Below are 21,359 nucleotides of genomic sequence, written 5' to 3'. Positions count from 1 at the left end.
TACCAGCCTCTATGGGAAAAAAAAAATCATGAGATTACTATTCTGTAAACCATTTTAAAGCATTTTAATTAGTACTACCTCTTAATGTCTTCCTGTGTGTCCTTTATAGACTCAATGGCACCCTGCAGTTCACCAAGATCTGTCCCTTTTTTTCTTATTCTTGTATTATGCTTCAAAAGTTGTGCTAGAAGGATACAAAAGCCAGATGTAATTGACTGAAGTAACTGCTGTCATAAAAGGACAAATGACAATCTAAAGCTGAAGTAAAAATGAGGAGAAAATTTTCTAACTAGCTTCTATTGAAAACTTTATTTCAGAGTCACCTACACCACGGGACAGCAACTTAAGTGCTTGAAATATCTTTTGAACACTCATCATATTGTTTAGCTTCTGCAAACATTATCAACAACAAAAATCTACCCTCTAGCCACATACTAATCTACAAATTAAAACAATTAACCTTTTAAGAAAGAAAACAGTTTATAAACACCATTCTTTTTCCCTAGATATCAAGTATGTGCAGCACTTAAGTCTACCTACACTGCATTTAAAAAGACAGGAAAATCTGCAATTAAAAACATGAGCCATTCTGCTCCTTTTGTTTTCCAGAACATGCTTCACACATTGCATGGAACTAAAGCATAATAAAAACATTGAGATAAGAGGAGTATGTGTGACACTGAACTCTTCAGCTGTCAAATTTATTATTTCTGTATGTAAATGTATCTTTTCGTACCTTCACTCCCAGAGGAATCCTGGTTATCAGGCTCTGGGGATGAGAAACCACACTCTCCTTTCTTCTGACTGGCTGGCTTTCGTTTGATTTTTGGAACAGTCACCTAAAATTGATGAATTTATGGGTTATTTCCAGAAAACCAGAACTGTAGCAAACCAGCACATTCAAACAATCACAGTTAAGAGCACAATATCTAACAGGAGTACAAGTAAAAAATTTTGATGTATTAGCAGTCTGAATTTTGTGCATCTTCCCATCTAAGGGAAAAAGTACACATTAAACTGCTGAGCTCAAGTTTGCGTATTTTATATTTCTATCCAATCAAGTAATTTCTACTGCTTAGGATGCAACACAGAAGTGAAAGACGTTGTATGGACTGTGTGAACAACATTTTTGTAGGATACTAGCATTTCCCATCAACCTCATTGCTCTGATGATCTATATACACATAATGAGTAATATATACAAGCTCCTGGATTTTGCATGTGCTGTCAGAACTGGAACATACCATTGGTGTCCGATGTCGAACTTTTGTCTGGATTGTGCCATCTTTTTCAAACTGGATCATATCATTCAAAGGGTCCCATGGTCTGGTACTAGACAAAGTGAATAATATTAACATTACAGCAATTTAAATAAGAAATATTTCCTTGCTCAGAAACTACTCAGTATGAAGAGGCTAAAACTCACCCTGTATAGAAATCAGATATGGCATCATGATCTTATCTTCTACCTATAGTCCGGTCTTAACCTGAAGGGCCAATAGAGCTAAAAAATGAACCTCATCTCCAGATGAAACCCCCAGCCAGCTGATAGGGGTACAAACTATTAGATTAAACAACAATATTATGAATTCTTTTTGCCAATCATATGTATTTGCAAACATGGAAAGATTTCCTGCTTCAGATACAGTTATTATTTTACAACTACAGGGAAATTAGGGGAATTTAAAAATCTTTAGACAGCTTTTTGTTTTCTTTTTGTCCTTTTAAAAGATGCCTATGAAGCAGAGTTTAAGAATCAACTACCTGAAACCTGCTTTCACCCGAAAGTGGCTTATGGTAATCAAGATTGGTTTCATGAGACACTATGCACAGTTTTCTTGTACTGATTTTTTAAGAGTGTTTTACCAATTACCAATTCTGTAGTCTGCTAGAGAATTTAAAAAATAACACAACAGCATAGCTCACTGGAGAACAAGCAGCCAAAGGAAAATACCAACGTCACGACTGATGACAGACTTTTCAGGACAGAAACTGCAAGTGAGCTGCAGGAAGGATATTCTGACGCACAGCTTTAGTGAGAGTAGATTAAACACGGATTTCCTTTCATGTCCTCCTGTATGCCTTTTAAAGAGCTGTAGCTGTTTCAGATGTTGTGAACACAGACCTGCACTTACATCTTAGCTTAACCTGACTTGAATTAAATGTCATCTGAGGTAACTGGGTTAAGAACTAGGCATTGCTCTCTTCTCTATTTGTAATCCAGATGCTAAATCCATAATCCAGATACCTTAACAAATGCTCCAGCTCACTGAACATCCTTCACAGTAAGTGTAGAAGACTGCTCTCTACATGGACCAGGTGGTGAGCCAGCATTATATGCTTGAAAAGAGAGAAAGGCTTCTTCCAGGGAATGCTGTCAGTGCAGACTGCTCTCTGGCACACAGCAAAATTTCTGTGGCACATCCTTGAACCACAAGGCCTCAAGGACATCAGAAATAATGCAGATTAACATGATAGATCTTAAAGCTGCAGGGTTGAGTCTAAGAGATTTCAGGTATGGTTCTCTTCCTAATGGTTCTGCAAAGGGTTAAAGAGTATGGGCCGTCAATTCAGATAGACTGTTCACAACTCTTCCAACAGGAAGAGCCATCAACAGCACTAGAGAATTCAAACCAAGAGCGAGTGCTTCACTGAGCATTTAGTCTAGTTGGGGAATTTCCCTGCTACATGATGTTTTCAGTGATGAAAGTCTGCACAAATTTAATAAGAAACCAATGAAAATCATGGAAAATAAATATATTGAGAGTTGTTATACACACAGATTCCTTGTTTAGTTCCAGAAAACCTCCAAGTTGCAAATTTGCTGGAGACATGTAGAATGCTCAGGATTTTTGTACTCTTCCCTGTACGTACACTTAGGCCATTACCTCAGTATCTCCATTCTTGAACAGAAAGGTAAAGGCCTCCCAGGTTTAGCCATGGAAACATGCTTCCAGCATCCACAGGTTCAAAGTTACTTAACTTTGTGTGTATCATCTTTGGCTATTTTACTTTACAAACCCTACAATACAGAAGCAAGCTGGGTACTGAAAAAAAAACCTCAGCAGAGCATGGGTGCTCTGTGAAAACCATCACTAGTGAAGGGCTCAGCTTCAAGTTGACTTTTGAAACATTGGTGAGGACACAGAATGCATCCTTCCAGGAGTCAGGGACACAGCTACATCTTCAGCTTCTGACCCACAGCATTACACGAAGACATTCACAGACACTCTTGTCCAGGGCATATTTGACAGGCAGAGCTACCTGATCCCAGCGTTAATTATTGCTGTCAACCTGCTATTCTAAGAATTATTCTAATATATAGCAAATTAAATGGCTCAATCCAGCTAAGCACAGGCTTCTCTGATTTTCAGACACTAGATTTTCTGATTTCCAGCTGGTATGCCTATATGTATCACATTTTCCAGTTTGGGAAAATCTATGTAGATGTTCTGGTCAGTCTAGGGGGAAAGAAGGGAGGACAATGCACCCCAAATTCCCAAGCCCCCAAAAAATCTATAACATAGCAAGGCTACACGGCTACATGTAAATAAGCTATATGAATTAGTTCTTTTGTTGCAGAAACCACAGAAAGAGGCTCAGCAACATTACCAAGCACTCCAGGACTCACTCAGCATATTTGTAGTGCCACTCTCCTGTGACTGAATCCTGATCGAACAGCTTGCATGTCCACTCTTCACCCTTAAGTTTCCTCTCTTTGGCACTCTTTCTCTGAGCTTCTTCCAGAATATACTTCTCCTGAGTAGCTTCTGTTTGGTCTTTATTATTTATTGCTTTTGTCACTTGTTGCCAAAGCCTGACAAATGAACAAAATACAGAGTCACCAGAGTCACAATTTGGCTCACAGAAAGAATTGCAAACAATTTCCTCAATTATAGGCTAAGTAAATGGACCACCTTCCAAATTACCCATATTACCCTTTTAATAGATGTTTTATATACATTTATATCGAGATTTCCTGATTATAAGGTATTATAATAATAATAAATATATACAAATATATAAATAATAATAATAATAATAAATAATGATCTTATATTTAACAATGTTACTTTTATCATCAAAAGCTAGTATCATCAAACATGGGAAAGTAATTATTATTTGCTTCTAATTTGGAGAAGATTATGAGTTTTATTTTGGTAAAATAAATAGATGGTTCTAAAGTGAACTTACTTCTCTGACTCAAAGTCATCTTGCTCCTCAAACTTCACAGTGTATCTATGTAATCTACGCTGTTTCATATCAGATGTTGGGTTCCAGAATGTCTCTGAAACACCTGTCTTCTTGTCACTAATAATAACTTCACTGTCCTGTAACAGATATGATTGGTATCTTCATTGTAATTATCTCCAAAAGTGCCAAAACAACAAAAAAGCAAGGAAGAAGCCTTTTTTTTTTTGTAATAAGAACTTATTTTCTTTAGAATGCATGCAGTTAAGAATAATCAGATATGCCAACTTTAAAATTATATTTCTGCCCTCTTTGCTAGGTTCTAGCTTGGAACAGAGATGCAATGGAATCATTACTACATCCAAAAATGAGTGATGCCATGCCACTGCACCAGAACTGAAACAACCTTAAAAATTTCATTCTGGTGCCATAAAAATTCTTAATAGTACTCATGCATATACCAAAATATTTCACAAGCTTAATTGTGAAGCAACACTTCATTTTCTTCACAAACTACTTAAATGTGCACTTTTCCACCTTTTAAGAGCTGCAAATAGAACAATGTTGATTCTATACTTGCTTGAATACTTTCTGCAAAAGCAGTACTGAACTTTTTTTTAAATGTGAGTCTTTTTTGTATTTAAGAACTAGTTTCACCTGTCTCAACCATCAGCCAGAATTTATAAAAGAACATCACTCACTACTTACCCAGTGACCCTCTAATAAGGCCAGAACTTCTTTGCCAAGCTTAATTCTCCCTGATATTTGGTTAACACTGTCATTGTTACCCAAAAAAGGCTGCAAAACAAAAGGAAATGGTTTCATGTTTATTTTAATAACATTTTATTTTTGCTTATATTTTGTTTAAGGAAAAATGTGAATTTGTGAAATGTGCTGTAAACAGCCCTGATATCTTTAATATTTTATCTTCTACCTATTAAAGGAGTGTAAAACCAGAGTAAGTAGTTTCTTATTTCCTCCTTCTGAAAAGATTTTCTGAGTAAAAGTATTGTGTAACATATGTGGAAAGAAAACAGAAAATAATGCAGAAAACAGTGACAATATCCCGAATGACACAGTCATTTGCTACACTTATTTCACAGCTTTGCCAAGGACCATTTGTTACTAGAGATTTTATTTTGTAGAAACAACAACAACAATTGCCAGGGATTTTCTTTGGCCTTTTGACAGGCTGCCCATGTATCCTGTGGACTGACAAGGCAAATTGTCAGTTAACACAGCCTCCCAACTTTAATGTTTGCCCTATAATTCCAACTGAATACAGTTTCCTTCTCCATGTGCAGACTTCTTGAAAACTGTTTTTTCAGCTTTAAATCAGTTTCCACCTCAAGGATAGCAAATGCATTTTTCAGAAGCCATCTAGAATTAGTTGACAAACCTTTGTTTAGCTCATGTGAGTGGACATTATGTTCATTCTCCTTCTTGCGCCCACTCACAGCATTCACTAACCTTGAGTTTGAATTCAATTGTTGCACTGTAGCCAGTTTTCTCACAGGTGATGTTGACTATTCCTCCAAGCTCCAAGGTCATTGTTCCATAAAGAATTCCTGCAAGAGAAAAAAAAGCAACAGAAAAAATCAAAAACCTCCAGCTAAAACAAATGTTTTTAACTGAACAAAACAAAACCCCTAAGTTGCTTGGGTACAATTGCTAGGGTAAACATGCTTGTGCCAGAGGAAAAATTGTATTTTCAGATGACCTTTCCTGTGTGATTCTGTGTATTCTAAAAGGGAATTCTGGAGTATATGGGTAGAAAATACTAAGTTACAGCTTAAAAGTGAGCAATTCTGCAACCTATTATGTGCTATTACCTTCCAGAAAACTTACAAAGCACTGACCTGTTTCCCATAGTGAAACAAAGGGCAAATGTTCATGATTTATAATCATGTGACTTTTAATCAAATCACACTGTGGTGTAGATACTACGTTGCCTTTCATGTTTACTAGAGGAAAACAGTGGAAAAGCTCAAAGCTGCTCTAAAAAAAGGCAACTCAAACAGTAAATTAATGTCACGTAGTGACAGATAATCATGTATGTACATATGCTCTTACTATTTCTTACTAGTTAGGAAAAAAAAAATCTTTTCCAGTGTAAAAAATTAAATCATGGCTTAAACAACAGGTGTATTTTTCTCCTGATAAAATATGTGGAAACCTAGAGCCTCCAATGTTGCCAATGTTCAGAACACTCTCCTCCAGAGGACAGGCTTGAATTCAACACAGCATATTATTTAGAAAAATGAACTATTTAGAATAATAAAATTATTTTCTCATAACTTTGCCAGCTAGAGAATGAAAAAGAACACTACCTTTACAATGGGCATATGGCATTGTCATTACATAATCTTCTCCCCTATTTAGAAACGTTAGCCGTCCTTCTCCATCTAGTATGGCAGATAATGAATTCCCTGAAATTCAAAGACAGACTGTCATATTTCTCACCCTGCAAGACATCAGTAATAATTTCCTAATAATAACTAAGCAATACAATTAAAAAAATCAGTATATTTAACACTGCAACCTACCCTGTCTAGTGGAGCCACTTTAATACATAGCATTCTCCAATTAAAAACTAAAACATAAAAATAATATTCAAACATAGAAAACATTCAAAAATAGAAATTAAAATTCTGAAAACCAGTAGCAAGAACTTTGTAAGGAAAGGACAATACAACAAGCAAAACACTGACCCTTCTAAAAGCCTTTCATCCACAAAACATAGCTCACGTGCACCAATTTTGCATGCCTCAATACACATACAAGCAAAAAAAACCCCATTATTTACCATAGAATTTTGATTTGGCCAGAATGCTACCACTAAGGCAAAAACCATCTTTACGGTTGCTAACATAGAAGGCAGATACTGGAGGATGATGTGACACCTGTTGGAAAAACAACACACATATTTGAGAAAAACAAAAACAAGCAATATAGTAAATATAATATAAATGTTGAGCTAATAATGACAATGCAAAATTCAGGCTGCACATATTAGAGTGCAGTTAATACATGAACAGTTTGACTAAAACCTTTAGAGATAAAAATCAAGCAATCACCTACTGAATTTCAAGAATTAAGAAAATCAGCCAATAACTTGTTCCAGGGGAAGAGGAACAGAAGTACTGGAAACACTTTCTTCCCTCTCTCTCTTTAGGAAGACACACTTAAAAGAGACATCTGTAAGAAAACTATGCTCACTGGGAGAGGTTTTAGGATGCTATTTGAAGACTTCAATATATTTTCTGAAACTACCATAGCATTTAACTAGCAAAAATATACACTGCATTTATTTTTCTTTAAAATATTTTTTCCAGTTAGTGCATCTACCTGTTCTGCAATATAAAAAGTCTTGCTGTTTGTCCTTGGATGAATCCACATGCAGCGGAAAAACTCCCCAAGTATCGGATTGTACGGCTTTTTTAGTCCCTAAACAGAAATTGAATAGAGAGTAACCATACTGTGCACTTACACAGGTCACAAAACACTTTATCAGTCTATCATTGAAGATAAGACACACAGGAAAAAAAATTATTATCATATATATGCTAAAGTACATGGTACTTGATTTCATCATTTGAATATTATGCTCAATTAGTCTGCTCTTCATTCTAAGGAAATCATCATACATTCAGTATAGCAAATAAACTATTCTACATGTAAGGACACACAGAATATAAGGGGTTTTTTTGTTTTTGTAGAATTATTACAGAGCTTTTATCCTAAGTTAGGTAGTAAGTACTTTCTGTCAGCACTATTTCCCAACAACATGACTATGAAGAATATTTAGTGCAAAGCTAAATGATGTGGTGGAAACATTAGTCCTCCAATTTCAGACTTATATCACTGAAGAATGATAAATATAGAGCTGGCTCAACTTCATAAAAAAACATTTAGTTCAACTTCTACTCCAAGGGACAAATGCAATTGAATATAGCTTGAATTGAATGGCTAGGGACCAAAAATTTCCATTATGTGTTTCTGTAAGCAATGCAAACTTAACTTTGATTTTTTAAAAAGTGCATTAAATTTAAAAAGAAAAACTTACTCCAGTATATCCCTGAGTCCTCAAACTAGACGCAATGACTAAAGACAAAATAATATGTGAAAGTATACCTTTGGCTTTTTGTAGAATCCTGATAAATACCATTTCACTACTTTTTTCATGCGGTTGTAAGCATTCTCTTCAAGAGCAGCTCTGTGAAACACAACACACAGATCAAGTATCAGTATTGCATCACTTATAACATGCTATCAATTGTTGTGACATATCTTCAATGTATGAGCTGACTAAAAGAAGGTCTGTGATTTGTACTACTGCAAAACTTTCAGTCCAATCTCACCAAATTTAAAATTTTCAAATAATTGTCTGAAAATTGAAGTCAAACAAAAATACCAGAAATGGTATTTCCATATTTGAGTCTGTTCTTTGCAATGTTAAATTCTGCCCCACCTCCACTCAAGTTCTTCCATTTAGTTTACTACTTTGGTATCTTTTTACTACCAGCCTGCTTACATGCAGAGCTCTGAGCTGAATAATATTTCAATTTACAGTCTTTAATTTATTAGCTACATTTGAGCAGGCAACTATAAATATGGACAGAAAATAACACTGAATTAAAAAAAATAACTAGTATTGGTTTCTCATTTAAAATATGCTTCTTGAAGAAAAAAAATTGAACTAATTTTCTGAAGTCTTTCAACCAGTCTTCAGAAGCTAAACCAGAAACGCCTGCAACATGACTACTATTAAATTGTAAGAAGGGCCAGACTTCAAGATGTATTATATGACCTCTCATGGCAGTTAGCTTTCAGAAAATGACAGTATCTGACACTGTTTTAATTTTAAAAAATGGTAAGGATGAAAACCAGAGACTGGATTGACTTACTCAGACAGAAAGTCTGCATGGTAGTAGTAATCAGACAGCTTGTCCAGGAAAGAGCGAGGTTCCAAAATAAATGTAGGCAGTACAACCTTGGACAAGTCCATTCCTGGCCTGACTTGCTTCAACAGTGTCCAAATCAAACTTTTGTTTTCTTCTGACACTTCTTCTGTCTGAGCAGCCTCACCTGCCTAGGATGAACCAAAAAACTGCTTACAGAAAGGACAAAGCAAACAATCCTCCAAAAGACAGGTCAACACATTCTAAGGTTGCAGTGAGAATGGGAAATGGATACTTAAAATAAACCACTCTGAGATGCTAAAGCAACTATGGAAGTTAGATCAAGTTTCTATAAATGCACTTATGATACATCTTTAATGAAGTATGACAGATCTACTATTCAGCATTAAAAACTGCATTTGGTTTACATTATCTCTAGCCTGGAAAAATTTGAGATAGAATGTGGTTCAGAAATCCTTCCTTAGTCCTTCCCTAGGCATCACCTGCATTACTCTCTTCTCAAATGCAGGACTTAGACACCAAAGGGCTGGTCATTCTTCCAGCTCTTCCTAACCATAAAAGATGGCATGTCTACACTTTTCACTGTCTGGGATCAGTCAGCACCATCAGTGGTTTTCCTTAAAAAAAAAAAATACACAACTTAGGGGTAACTGAGCAAAACCAGCAGCCACACTCCATGCTCCTTTCTGTCCAAGAGGGGAGATATTATCCCATATAGTTGCTGAAATCAAGAGCAATGGTTGTAGGGAAAGCAAGGAAAGGCATCCTTTTTTCCAGAACAGTTCTAAAACACATACTCAAAACTCTGTCACTTAAAACTCCTCAGCTTTTTCTCAAATATTGCTGTCTAGACATGGTACTAGAAAGCACTAAAGTGTAAGATATTCAAGTTCCATGAGTAGAAAAAAAAAATATCTCACAGTCATTTCTCTTAAGAAAAAAGAGGAGATTTGTGAAAAGACTAATTTTGATTTCTGTTACCACGATTTTTGGTTTACAAATCCCTGTCATATTTCCGTGTATAGGCAAATACATAAAACAACCTGCAGAAGTGGAATAGCAGCTCTGGGGAATCATTAGAATGCAAGGTGACATCAGAAGCACAGCAAGCCTTCCACTAAATTCTGCAGACTACAACTGCTTAACTTCTCTCTTACAGGAGGAAAAAAAGAAGTGTCAGGTTGCATTCAAACCTTCATTTCAAAGATTTTTACTTAAAGAAAAGAACAGGTCTAAGTTAATAAAAGCCAAACAGAAGTTTAACAACAAAAGAACAAGTAGTCATGATGAACTTCTGCTGCAGGTCACCCTTTCTGTACCCTCTGTCTGAGCAATACACTAGGTAATTTCCTTATTGCTGTTAAAATCTCAGCACAAGAGTGGCAAAGCAGAGCAGAATATGGGTGAACAGAACCTTTCCTATATTTTATTGCTGAAAATATGAAAGCCAATCCTGCAAGTCAGCTTTCAAGTGGAGCCTGACCCTTAAAACATCAGCTTGCTATTTGGAGAAACTGCTTACTCAGTACATCAACAGCACTTTTACCTCCCCAAGTTCTTCATGATTCTGTTCTAAGTAAATGGTTTCCTTGATATCAATTGGTTCTGGATCGACATAAGAATCATCCTGTCGCTCCGATGTGTCACTATCGCTTTCTTCACTTTTCCCCAAACCATCATTGTCAGATTCCTCATGGTCGTGGTCATTTTCCTTATCAGACTTGTCAGAGTAGGTATCTTGATCTTTGAAGTGATGCCTTTCCATTTCACTGTCATTTAACCTATTAAAAAACAAAGGCTAAATGAATCTTTAACTTTACAAAATCATTTAATTGTTTCCAAACCAGGATCTTAATAGAATACACACCAAAATTACCAGCATCAAGACTGAGGTGGCAGCAGTCTCAAACTAGTCTTGCTGGAAACATACTGGATGTATACTCTTCTCACTGAACTGTCAAATGACACTGATGAGCCTGGGAGATCAAGCACCTCTCTAGGAAGCCTGTTCAAGTGTCTGACCATATGCTCGGTAAAACACCGCTCCCTAATGTCCAGTCTAAACCTATTCTGATTATCCTTTAAACCATTCCGATGCTTCCAAACCAGAGAGAAGAGTTCAGCACCTCTCCTTCCAGTTCCCCTCCTCAAAAAGCTGTAAGAGAGCTCAGTTTGCATCTCAGCCTCCTTTTCTCAGAAGGAGACAAAGTTCTCAGTCCCTCCTCACAGATCATGCCTTCCAGCTCTTTAACAAGATTTGTTGGTCCTCATCAGAACATAGTCAAAAACCTTAATAACCTTTCTAAATTTTGAGGCCCAGAAGAGCACACATCCCTCAAGGTGAGGCCACACAAATGTTGAATATAGCGGCATAATCAACTCTCTTGACAAGCTGGGTAATGTTTGTTTGTTTGATGCACCCAAGGATGGGGGTTTGCCCTCTTTGCTGCCTGGGCTCACTGCTGATCCATGTTGATCTCACTTGTCAGACAGACCCCCTGGCCCCTTCCCACTGCCCCTCATCTGGCCCTGCACTGCCTCACAGCCTTGGGCCACCGTGAGGGCAGGGCTGCTCCCCAGCCACGCCTCTGCCAGTCTATTCTTGTGCCTGGCATTACCCTGCCCTAGGTGCAGAATCAGGCACTGGGACTTCTTTAATTCCATGCCACTGATGATTGCCCAGCTCTCCAATCCAGGCAGAACCCTCTGCGAGGCCTCTCATCCTTTGAGAGAGTCAGCAGCACCTCCCAGCTTGGTACTGTCAGCAAAATTCCTAAGAGTGTATTCAACTCCTACATCCAGATCACTGATAAAAACACTGAACAGAACAGGCCCATGACTGAGCCCTGAGGGACACAGCTGGTGTCACCAGCCAAATGTAGCTGCATTCACTACACCCCTTTGAGTCCTGCCATTCACCCAGTTCTCCAACCAGGAAGAACTGACCCTGCTCAACCAGGACACATATGAACAGCTCATCCTTAATACCCCATAAGCTGGCATGGGGAATTAACTCAGCTATGGGGAAGCTGTGAAAATGGGAGGAACTTCACAATTGCAGACTTTCTGGGCAGCTGTTATTTGTGGAAATTAAAAAGTCACAAGAGAACTTTTGGAGACCTCCATGGCCTGGTGAGAGAAACTCCTCTCCCTACAAGAACTGATGAAAGACTATTGTAGAGGTGGTAGCTGATTGAAAATCCCAGGTTTTGTCTCTATGTCAGCTGGGGAAAAAATAAGTCAGGCAGGGGGAGGAGAAGTGTTCTAAAAGTTTTATTCTGATCTTACTATTCTTTTAGTTCTATTAATAAAGTTTTCTTTATACCTTTTAAGTTCTGGGCCTGCTTTGGCCTCCTCCTAATTCATATCTCACAGCAGGAAAGGAGTAAATAATTCTAGTAGGTGCATTGACAATTTTAGTCAGTGCTAAACCCACTACATTATTTGGTGCATTGGCCAGGAAACTCAAATTGGCGAACTCCAACCACTACAGGTTGCAGGGGGCAAGCATTTGCCTTTTTTGTGCTTTTCTCAGACTATCTATGTATTACACAAAAAAGAATTGCATTTCTCCCAGTCCTGGTCTCTCTCTGGCAGAGCATACTTGTACCAGCAGTACAAAATTTCTGCCCACCCAGAAAAGACAAATGGACAGTTAAATCTTCACAAAGTATGTTGAATTGGTGGAAAGTTACTGAGATGGATGCCTGAGAGGAGGCTGTGAACACGTGGGAGGCCTGTTCTGGAGCAGGCTCCTGGCAGGGACCTGCAGACCTGTTGGGAGAGGCCAGCGCTGGAGCAGTGTCCTGGTAGGACCTGTGACCCTGTGGGAGACCCATGCTGCAGCAGTCTGTGTCTGTGTCTTCCACCCCCTGTGGAAGAGGGACCCACATGGCAGCAGTTTGTGGAGAACTGCTGCCCATATGATGGACTCATGCTGGAGAAGTGCAGAGAATTATCATTATCCCTGTGAGAGGGACCCCATGATGGACTCCTCTCCCTGAGCAGCAGCTGGAAAACCATTCCCTGTCTCTGTGCCTCTGGGGAAGGAGGAAGGGGTAGGAAGGAGGTTTTTTTTAAGGTCTGATTTTACTTCTCATTATTCAACTCTGATTTTATTACTAACAAAATTCAATTAATATCACTAACTTAAGCCTGTTTTGCCCATGATAGCATTTAGTGAGTGGCCTCTTCTGGTCCTTATCTCGATTCATGAATCCTTTGTTAAATTTTCTCTCCCTATGCAGCTGCACAGGGTAATGAGGCTTCGGTGGGTGCCTGGCATCCAGCCACAGTCAATCCACTACAGCCATTTATTCACTACACTTAATTTATTTCCACAAAAGCTTATGCTCACAAAAATTGGGCTGAAAGTTTTTATTGAAATAACCAGGGAGTAACTCAAGGGCTCTCAGACATTAGATACCAGGTGATATAAGACAATTTTAACTTTTATTCATTTAATCATAAGGTGACCGAATTATTATTCATCCGTCTGATGATTCATGCTGAAACCGTTTAAATAAAGCATAATTTATTTCTTTAACTAAAAAAGCAGCAACTTAAATTCACATCTACCACCTTTTGTCACATGTACTAAGCTTCTGACATTCTGCTGAAGCTAACAAGAGACACCACCTTAAAATTTTAATTTTTCTATTTTGAACAGTTTAACTGAGTACTTAAACTTACTGATGAGATACTCCTAGTTCCTTGGATCAAACTTTCCCCTGGATCTGCTTTGCTGGAAAAAAGATTTTTTCATTTTATGTGCAGGGCATAAAACACACTGCAAATAAGGCATATAAAGAGAACTCAGGAGCAACACAAACTGCAGCCTTAGCCTCCCCGTGGTGAAATTATCACTACAAGCTTCTGCCAGAATGCAATCAGGCTTAGTAATTAATTCACTTACGGTAAGTTTTCTCCACTGTGTAAGTTGTTAGCACGAATCAGACCATAGAAAGAGACATGAGTACTGTCGGCTGAGGAGTTCAAGTCGTGTTCTTTACCTTCCCTAATCATTGTACGTTTAAGCAGACCTGAACACTTCAGTGCTAGCTCCAGAGCATCCATCCAACACCTGCCTGAAGACAAATTTAGTATTAGACTAAAAATTAAGGATTTAACAGAACTATACCACTTCTGTTTCCTAAATGGGAAAGTTAGTCCTTTGGGCCTGCTTACATTGCCTTTGAAGACACACTTCAGAGTTGTTCCATGTTACATGCATTGGATTTTACGGTCTGGTGGGGACATAAAAATATCTCACAACTGCCCAGCTTTGGTACAAGGGATGCTTCAGGGCAGGAGAAACAAGGTAAATCATGATTTTGTTAGAGCATATTCCAGCATTTCTTCCTTAATGAAAGCCTGACGGTGGAATGCCCCCAAAGTTGCCTGCAGCCCTGCTCTAGCTCTGAAGACTAAGTAACTGCATCATTTGGCAAAATTTACCCAAGTAATATAATAATAGCATGGAAAAAGAGCTATAATGATAGTGTATAAATAACATTTCAAAAGATAAAAAGCAGATATTCTAATTTTCTTTGGCAGAAAGTAACTGAACAAATTTGGGTATTCTTTCCCCTTCTTACTACTTATTTTCCATGTATCTAATCCATTTCTCAATACAGAAGAGAGAGTCTGGTTTTTAAAGTCTGCAGGAGTATGCTTAATTAACCAGTAGATGAAAGGCACATGCTAGAAAGAGCCACACAACAGTTTGGTATAACTTTACAAGGTGGTTGCACTGATCACCATCTTCCCAGTGAAGGGGTGTTTACAAAATGACATTTTGAAGGTATTTTTACTACTAGAACTCAGTGCAACTGCTGCACTTAACACATAAATGCTTTAATAAGAACACATCCATATTAGCACATTACATAGGCAGTTGATATTTAGACATACATTAATATAGCTAAATCACAGATAACCCTTTCCCCTTTCTCTACCCAGTCAACAAAAGGCAACTGCAAGGAGTTAAATAGCTTTTCCTTCAGGTCAATATTCTCCTTTAAAAACCATGAAAATGTACTAGTACCAAAACATTATTGAATACTCTAAATTAAAGGAGAGCCTTCACAACAAACTACAATCAAAGTGCTGTAGCAGACATGATAAGACAATTGAAACCATCTTTCTCATAACTGACTGTTGTCACTGCTGAAAATCAGTCAAGTATCTATTTACCATCTGATTCTGAAGCGGCTCGGACAATCAAGTAACTGGTGGGCAACGGCAGAGTTATAGCACCAACTGCTTCACCTTTAGGGCCCTTGAAATACACAAAACAAGAACGAGCATCAGATATTTTAATTCAGTTTTACAGTTTATCATTCAATGTAGTAAGAAGCTGACACACTGCAGGGCTATTTACTGTTACTCAGCAACATCTAATGAAGACATGAATGGAAAGATGGACAGCCCTCTTTCACTGGATTTCTTCAAAGACTTCATTCTAAGTACAGGACCCAATTCAAGCCCACTTCCCAAAAGAATGGTGTTTGGGATTTAAAAAAAATAAAATAATTTGGTTTGGGTTTTTTGTTTTTGATTTGGGTGTGTGTTTTTTTGGGGGGGTGGGGTGGGGTGGGGTTGTTTATTTGGTGAATAAATCAGACTTGGCCAAAGTTCTATTTTCAACTGTGAAGTTCTTCACACTTCACATTTTTTTAAAACAAACAAACAAACAAACAAAAAAACCCCCACAAATTCAAAAGACTTTCCATTTCTGTCAACCTTCATTTTGGAATAAAATGTTAAATAACCATTTTAAAGTCCCTTCCAAAAAAAAGTTTATCTACGGTAACTTTAAGACAATAGATAGGCAAAGAGGGCTGTATTAAACATACTTGAAGCTATCGCTGAAAGCTGGGTTAAGCCTGCCTAACTGATGAGTTAACAAACTTTGATCTTTACTGATTTGCCCCAGAGAAGCCTAATGGAAAGCCAATATAAGGCTTAGAAGAGGGAATTGGAAAGCCAGCAAAAGTTTTGAGCAAAAGCAGATAAAGGCAGGTAATTTTAGAAGCAAGCAAATGAAACAGCCAGAACATTTCTGAGGGCGAGAAGCAGGTAAAGGAGTAGTCTTGGTGGGACTTAAATACCAATACAGGTAAGCTAGTGCTGGTGTAAATGATGTTCAGAACTCCTGAGGAGTCAGTATAGAGTAACAGCAATTGGGTGCTAGAAACAAGATTCCAAACCTCAGTCTTCCTCTGAGAGAGTGGGAAGGTGTGCCTACAAAAAGTCTTTGGTGAAGCAGCAACACTGGGGTTAGGAGTTAGTGGGTACCAAGAACCAAGAGGGACAACCCCAATGCATGACCACTCCTCAGCCCAAGGGTGGGAAGGCAGGGAAGAAGCCCAGTGTCACCTGAGGAGAGGAGAGCACCATGGCACCACACCAGGCAGGGATGGGAGACATGCTGGGGTGCTGCCAGCACTGTGCAAAGTCCTCAGCCACCAGAGGGCCTTGAAACTCTCTGGTCACAGAACACTGGGGCACACTTCTGCTCATGAGATCTGCCCTTTGGGTTTATACTGTGGCACTTTAGGGTAGGCTACTTACTCTGTACCAAACAACTACAGCTTATAGATGAAGTGTGGTTTTGGTATCTGGTTTTGCTTTTTTTTTAATTCAAGAAAGTTACAGTCCCTAAGTGTTCTAACAATATATTGATTAAAATCAAGTGAGTAATTTTTAGCAAAGATTTAAGTAAGGTGACTCATTTTATATAACTGTTCATGATCTTGATTTCCTCTAATTGGTTACTGTTCCAACAGCACCGGATACTCTTCTTTGGTATCACCCATTATGGTTTCAAAACCAATTTCCAGTAATTAGTGATCGGTACAAGAGGCACATTAATTTCTGTTTGCTGGGTGACTTTATTTGGATTGTCTCTGTTTCTGGTGGAATGCTGCTACTACTCCAAGCCAATGGTCAAGTTAAAAATTCTGTTATATTAAAAAATGTTGAAGTTTACTTCTTACAGAATATTCATGTCAATAAAACTCAAATGCCATGAACATTGTTTCAAAGACAACAATGGAAACTGATATGCAGTCACCCTAAAATTTACTCAGAAAAGATTATTTGCATTAACTTGTCTAATTATTAATTTCAGAAATTGAAATGGCATCAGGACCAGGCACACAAGGAAGATGAACACAGTACAGTGCATCAGCTACCTCAGAGTGCAGGGGGAACATCAAAGACCACAGCAACAGGCTTAAGGGAGCATGTGAAGTGACTGACCACAAACTACTGCAGAAGAGAATTTGCAGTCTGCCAGAACTACACCATGGGTAATGTGTTCAAGTCAGAAAATCTCCTGCAGTACTTATACCTCTATACATGCTTTCTGCAATGCTATCTTTCTGCACTAACTGCAAACAAGGCTCAATTTGCCTTGGACTTGAGGCTCTTTCTGGTAAATCTACTCTAGATCAGTCAATTGCTAATACTCTCATGCAAGTTTGCCTCGTAATAATAAATCTGTAACTGGGACATTATGATTGACTAGGTAAATACGGCAGAAAAGGGTTTCAACTTAAAGGCCTTTTATCTAATGGAATCCAGTAATTCTCAACTGCAAATAGCCATACCAAAATGAACAGATGCCACTCCAGCTCTCAGCACATTTAGAATGGACAATATCAATTTGTTCAGGTTCAAAATTTGACCTACCTTAAAAAAGTAAAAATCTGGTAGGGCATGTCCTCTAAATTCTAAATATCTATTTAAAAAAACAAACAAATCCATTTCTCACTGCCAAGCAATTAAGAAATATAAGACTGATTTGTGATCCTCTGCAGACAGGCCACCACTTTGCAATGTATGTATACATATCATAATAAAACACATTAACACCAAATGCTATAGCTTTGGAAAAGGATATGGACTTTGTGTTCTGCAAATGTGAGATCACCACTAATTACTGAAAAGTTTGCCTAAGCAACAATAAAATAAAATTATTCAAAAGAAACTACAAGTGATTTGATCTAAGTTTGGAAAATCAGGTAACACTAATAAATGATCACAATCCAAAATGACCACACGCATCAGGAATTATACTGGCTGACTTGCCTAAGAAAAGGATGGCAAATTTAACACAGCATATTCTACAGATGTGACAGTAGATCTGTATCAATTTAAGATTTAGAAGAGCTACTAATTGTGAGATTGTAAGATGTATATTTTAGAGAGTATAATTAATTATAACAAGGCTCCTAATATTGTACAGTAATTTCATCTAAAGCAAGGCGTTATTTCAGAAGGAAAATATGTTCACTTGTGCTGTGCTTCCACATCCCCTCTCCACATGTAAACAAAGAACAAGGACTACAATAGTTTATCAGATTATAAACAATGAGTAAGAGCAAGCATTAAAGATCTTTACAAGATATTGAAATAAACCTCAGCAGAACACTCCTGTGCTTTTCAACACACTAAGAACGGCTCACAGTATTATGCCGCATATGACAAGGCAAACAGACATCAGAATTGAATGAAAACATGTATCTTCCTAACAATAGAAGAAAAAGGAACAGCCTTGGCTAACAAGTTTCGATATGAGCTATGATTGCACAAGCAAGAAATCTGCTTTCTGACTCTTACAAGCAAATTGAACTAAGGTGACATTTTATTACATGAATATAGAAGTTGGACACCAAAAAATGTTTATAACTCTTTTATTTTGGCAAATCTCATCTTAATTTCTCAGATTTGACTGGTGTAAAATACAACACTCATTCCTTTAATTCGTGTGATTGCCAGTGACTGCATTAACCTTTTTAATGGCAACCCTTTGCACACCACACTTCCGAAGCTCTTTAAGCACAGACAGCAGCATAAATCAAATACTTTTTCTGAATGGGACTAGATGTGCAGGGCTTACATTCGTTATCAGCACCACTGAAGTTGAAACAGAAAACACAGTTCAGCTTTTCTTTAAGGTTGTATTTACTCATAGCTGATTAATGCTAGTCATCCCTTAAGAAAGATACATGCTACCACTAACCTTTGTAGCCCATATGGTCTGCTCCAAAGGATGAAAAAGTTTGAAACAAAACCCATCTTTTTTAGAAGGCCTCTCAATGAGTTCACAAACGTTCAGCAGCACTGTTCCTACCCACTGGTCGTTTTTGGGAGTTTTGTAAAGAAGCAACACTCCTGGTTTCAGTACACACCACAGTTTGGTCCAGCTTTTCAAGGTACCACGAATCTGTAAGATAAATAGTTACAGTTGTATCTCAGTGAAGTCAATACCGAAACCATTCCCCTTAACAAAATTAAAACTGATTAGCTTTTATTTCAGAGCAAAGTTTATCAGGTCTTTCAAGAGTTTACCCAAGTTTATTAAAGAATATGAAGGTATACTTGTTCCTCTGTTTTGATGAATACTCCTTTCTACAAATGGGTAGGCACGCATCCAGATATGGGAAGTATGACAATTCAACTGAACTACTGTTGATATTATGAACTGCTATTTTTAAGATAGCAGTAACATCTAGTTCTTAAGAGAGGAAAGGAAAACTATCAGAAATACACAAAGAAACCTGCATTCAAATATCTGACTGAATCATTTTTGCAATTGTTATGTATGTAACACACCCACTTCAAAGCGTAAGAGAAGGACAAAATGAGAACAGCACAGCCAACTCATCCCAAGTTGATGGCTATGCACACAAGAATAATGTGACTAGGGTGACTGCAGTAAGGGGGAGCTAAGTTCCTCTATTGGTCCCCTAGGATTTGAGCACAAGGACCTTGGGATGCCATTAGTGGCTGCTGTGCCTGTAGAAAAACATTAACAGCAAGTAAAAGATTGATCTTTTTCTATTCTGGCCAGAAAGCAGAAAGCAATGAAATGCTCCATCTTCAACTCAGATTCTGACCTTCAACCAGTCAGCCATAACAATAACTGAGGGGTCCGTGATTGTGCTAAGTAATTCTTTCGTGGCTCTCTTCTTTTCTTCTCTGTAGTTTTTCTTTTGAACCTGCAAATAATAATAAAAATGTTCACAATGTCACAGTCCTGAGGCAGTTATCAGCACAAAAAAGTACTGACCAATACAAGCTGAGGAAAAACTTGCTAAATTCAATTTGCAATATAGATATATAGAAAAATAGCTTTAAAATAGAGTATTTGACTTCAAAGTGCAAGCACTTACTTCAAGATCAGCTAGGACACAGACAATTTTGGATTCTTTTGCAATTTTATTTTTAAACTGAGGACTTTTAAACTCCTGTTAGAATCAAAGGGAAGGAAAAACCAGCCAAAACAAGTTCCAGTATACAGGTACATTATCTGACCCATGGTCTTTACCCACCAGTTATGTTCCTACCCACCAGGAGAAATTTGAAGCAATGTATCTCCCTCATTTAAAGTCAAATAATTTTACATTTCTCCTGAAATGGTATCTACCAAACAGTGGAATTTGGTCTTGATACAGTACAGAGGGAAGAAGGTAATAGAAATGCATTCAAATTGCAATTTTTATAATTCCATTTGTTATTTCATTGCATGTAGATCTCTGAGGTCTCTGCCAATCTGAAATAATCTACAATCTTCTGAGTTATTCCACAATACTGTGCCATGTTAAAGACTGCATTATAGAAGCCATTACTCAAGTAAAAATACAGTAAAATTTGAAGAAACTCAACAGCACAACTTCTCACAATACTTAAATATTCCCTAAGTATCATCATTATTTGGCATTTTTGTCTTCCCATCAGAGAATAAGGTAAAACTACGTGAATGCATTTACAGCCCATGAGGAGTTACTAGGAAATTAATTCACCTTGAGAGATTCTTTTTTTGTAAGTTTGCTTGAAGATTGAGAGATGTCCTTCTCAGAGCCATTGAAAAGCTTGGATTCAGACTGAAATTCACAATACACATAATAAATAAGTGACAATGATAGATACAAGAATATGTTACTGATGCTGACAATAGCAAGTATTTGAAGTGCAATTATGTTTGTAAGGTTCCCATTCCCTCTCACTTCTCTACTGCTTCCCCCATTAAAAGCCCAAATAAACCAATAAACCACAACTTGTAACATGAGCTCTTCACCACTCATTCATGGAGTCTCTTTTTATGGGAAGGGTTTTATGGGAAAGAAGTCTGAGGTTCTTTCCTTTGGAAGTATACTGACCTATATACAAGTAAGTATTTAGCTCATGCAGACTGTTACTAGACAGAGCGTGCTTGAGTAGTTAGACATTATTTTA

The 21,359-nt window shown here is 37.6% G+C and overlaps 1 protein-coding gene across 11 annotated transcripts in view; it reads right to left on the bottom strand.

Annotated features, from left to right (window-relative positions):
* Positions 1-21,359, bottom strand: part of LOC131591585 (oxysterol-binding protein-related protein 8-like) — an 81,032-nt gene that overhangs the window by 1,582 nt on the left and 58,091 nt on the right. For all 11 annotated transcript variants that reach the window (XM_058862410.1, XM_058862415.1, XM_058862420.1 and 8 more), the window contains 18 exons: positions 20,927-21,007; positions 20,021-20,122; positions 19,144-19,347; positions 15,309-15,393; positions 14,029-14,200; positions 10,660-10,894; positions 9,099-9,283; positions 8,326-8,407; positions 7,540-7,638; positions 6,998-7,094; positions 6,522-6,620; positions 5,662-5,759; positions 4,900-4,989; positions 4,195-4,331; positions 3,632-3,817; positions 1,245-1,332; positions 737-839; positions 79-184 (listed from right to left, as the gene is read on the bottom strand). In XM_058862410.1, the coding sequence (XP_058718393.1) occupies positions 79-184; positions 737-839; positions 1,245-1,332; positions 3,632-3,817; positions 4,195-4,331; positions 4,900-4,989; positions 5,662-5,759; positions 6,522-6,620; positions 6,998-7,094; positions 7,540-7,638; positions 8,326-8,407; positions 9,099-9,283; positions 10,660-10,894; positions 14,029-14,200; positions 15,309-15,393; positions 19,144-19,347; positions 20,021-20,122; positions 20,927-21,007 (2,249 nt within the window). The remainder of the gene's footprint in view (positions 1-78; positions 185-736; positions 840-1,244; positions 1,333-3,631; positions 3,818-4,194; positions 4,332-4,899; positions 4,990-5,661; positions 5,760-6,521; positions 6,621-6,997; positions 7,095-7,539; positions 7,639-8,325; positions 8,408-9,098; positions 9,284-10,659; positions 10,895-14,028; positions 14,201-15,308; positions 15,394-19,143; positions 19,348-20,020; positions 20,123-20,926; positions 21,008-21,359) is intronic.

This window comes from Poecile atricapillus, chromosome W (assembly GCF_030490865.1).
Source record: "Poecile atricapillus isolate bPoeAtr1 chromosome W, bPoeAtr1.hap1, whole genome shotgun sequence".
In the NCBI taxonomy this organism is placed as follows: domain Eukaryota; kingdom Metazoa; phylum Chordata; class Aves; order Passeriformes; family Paridae; genus Poecile; species Poecile atricapillus.
This window is presented reverse-complemented; position numbering and strand designations above follow the sequence as displayed.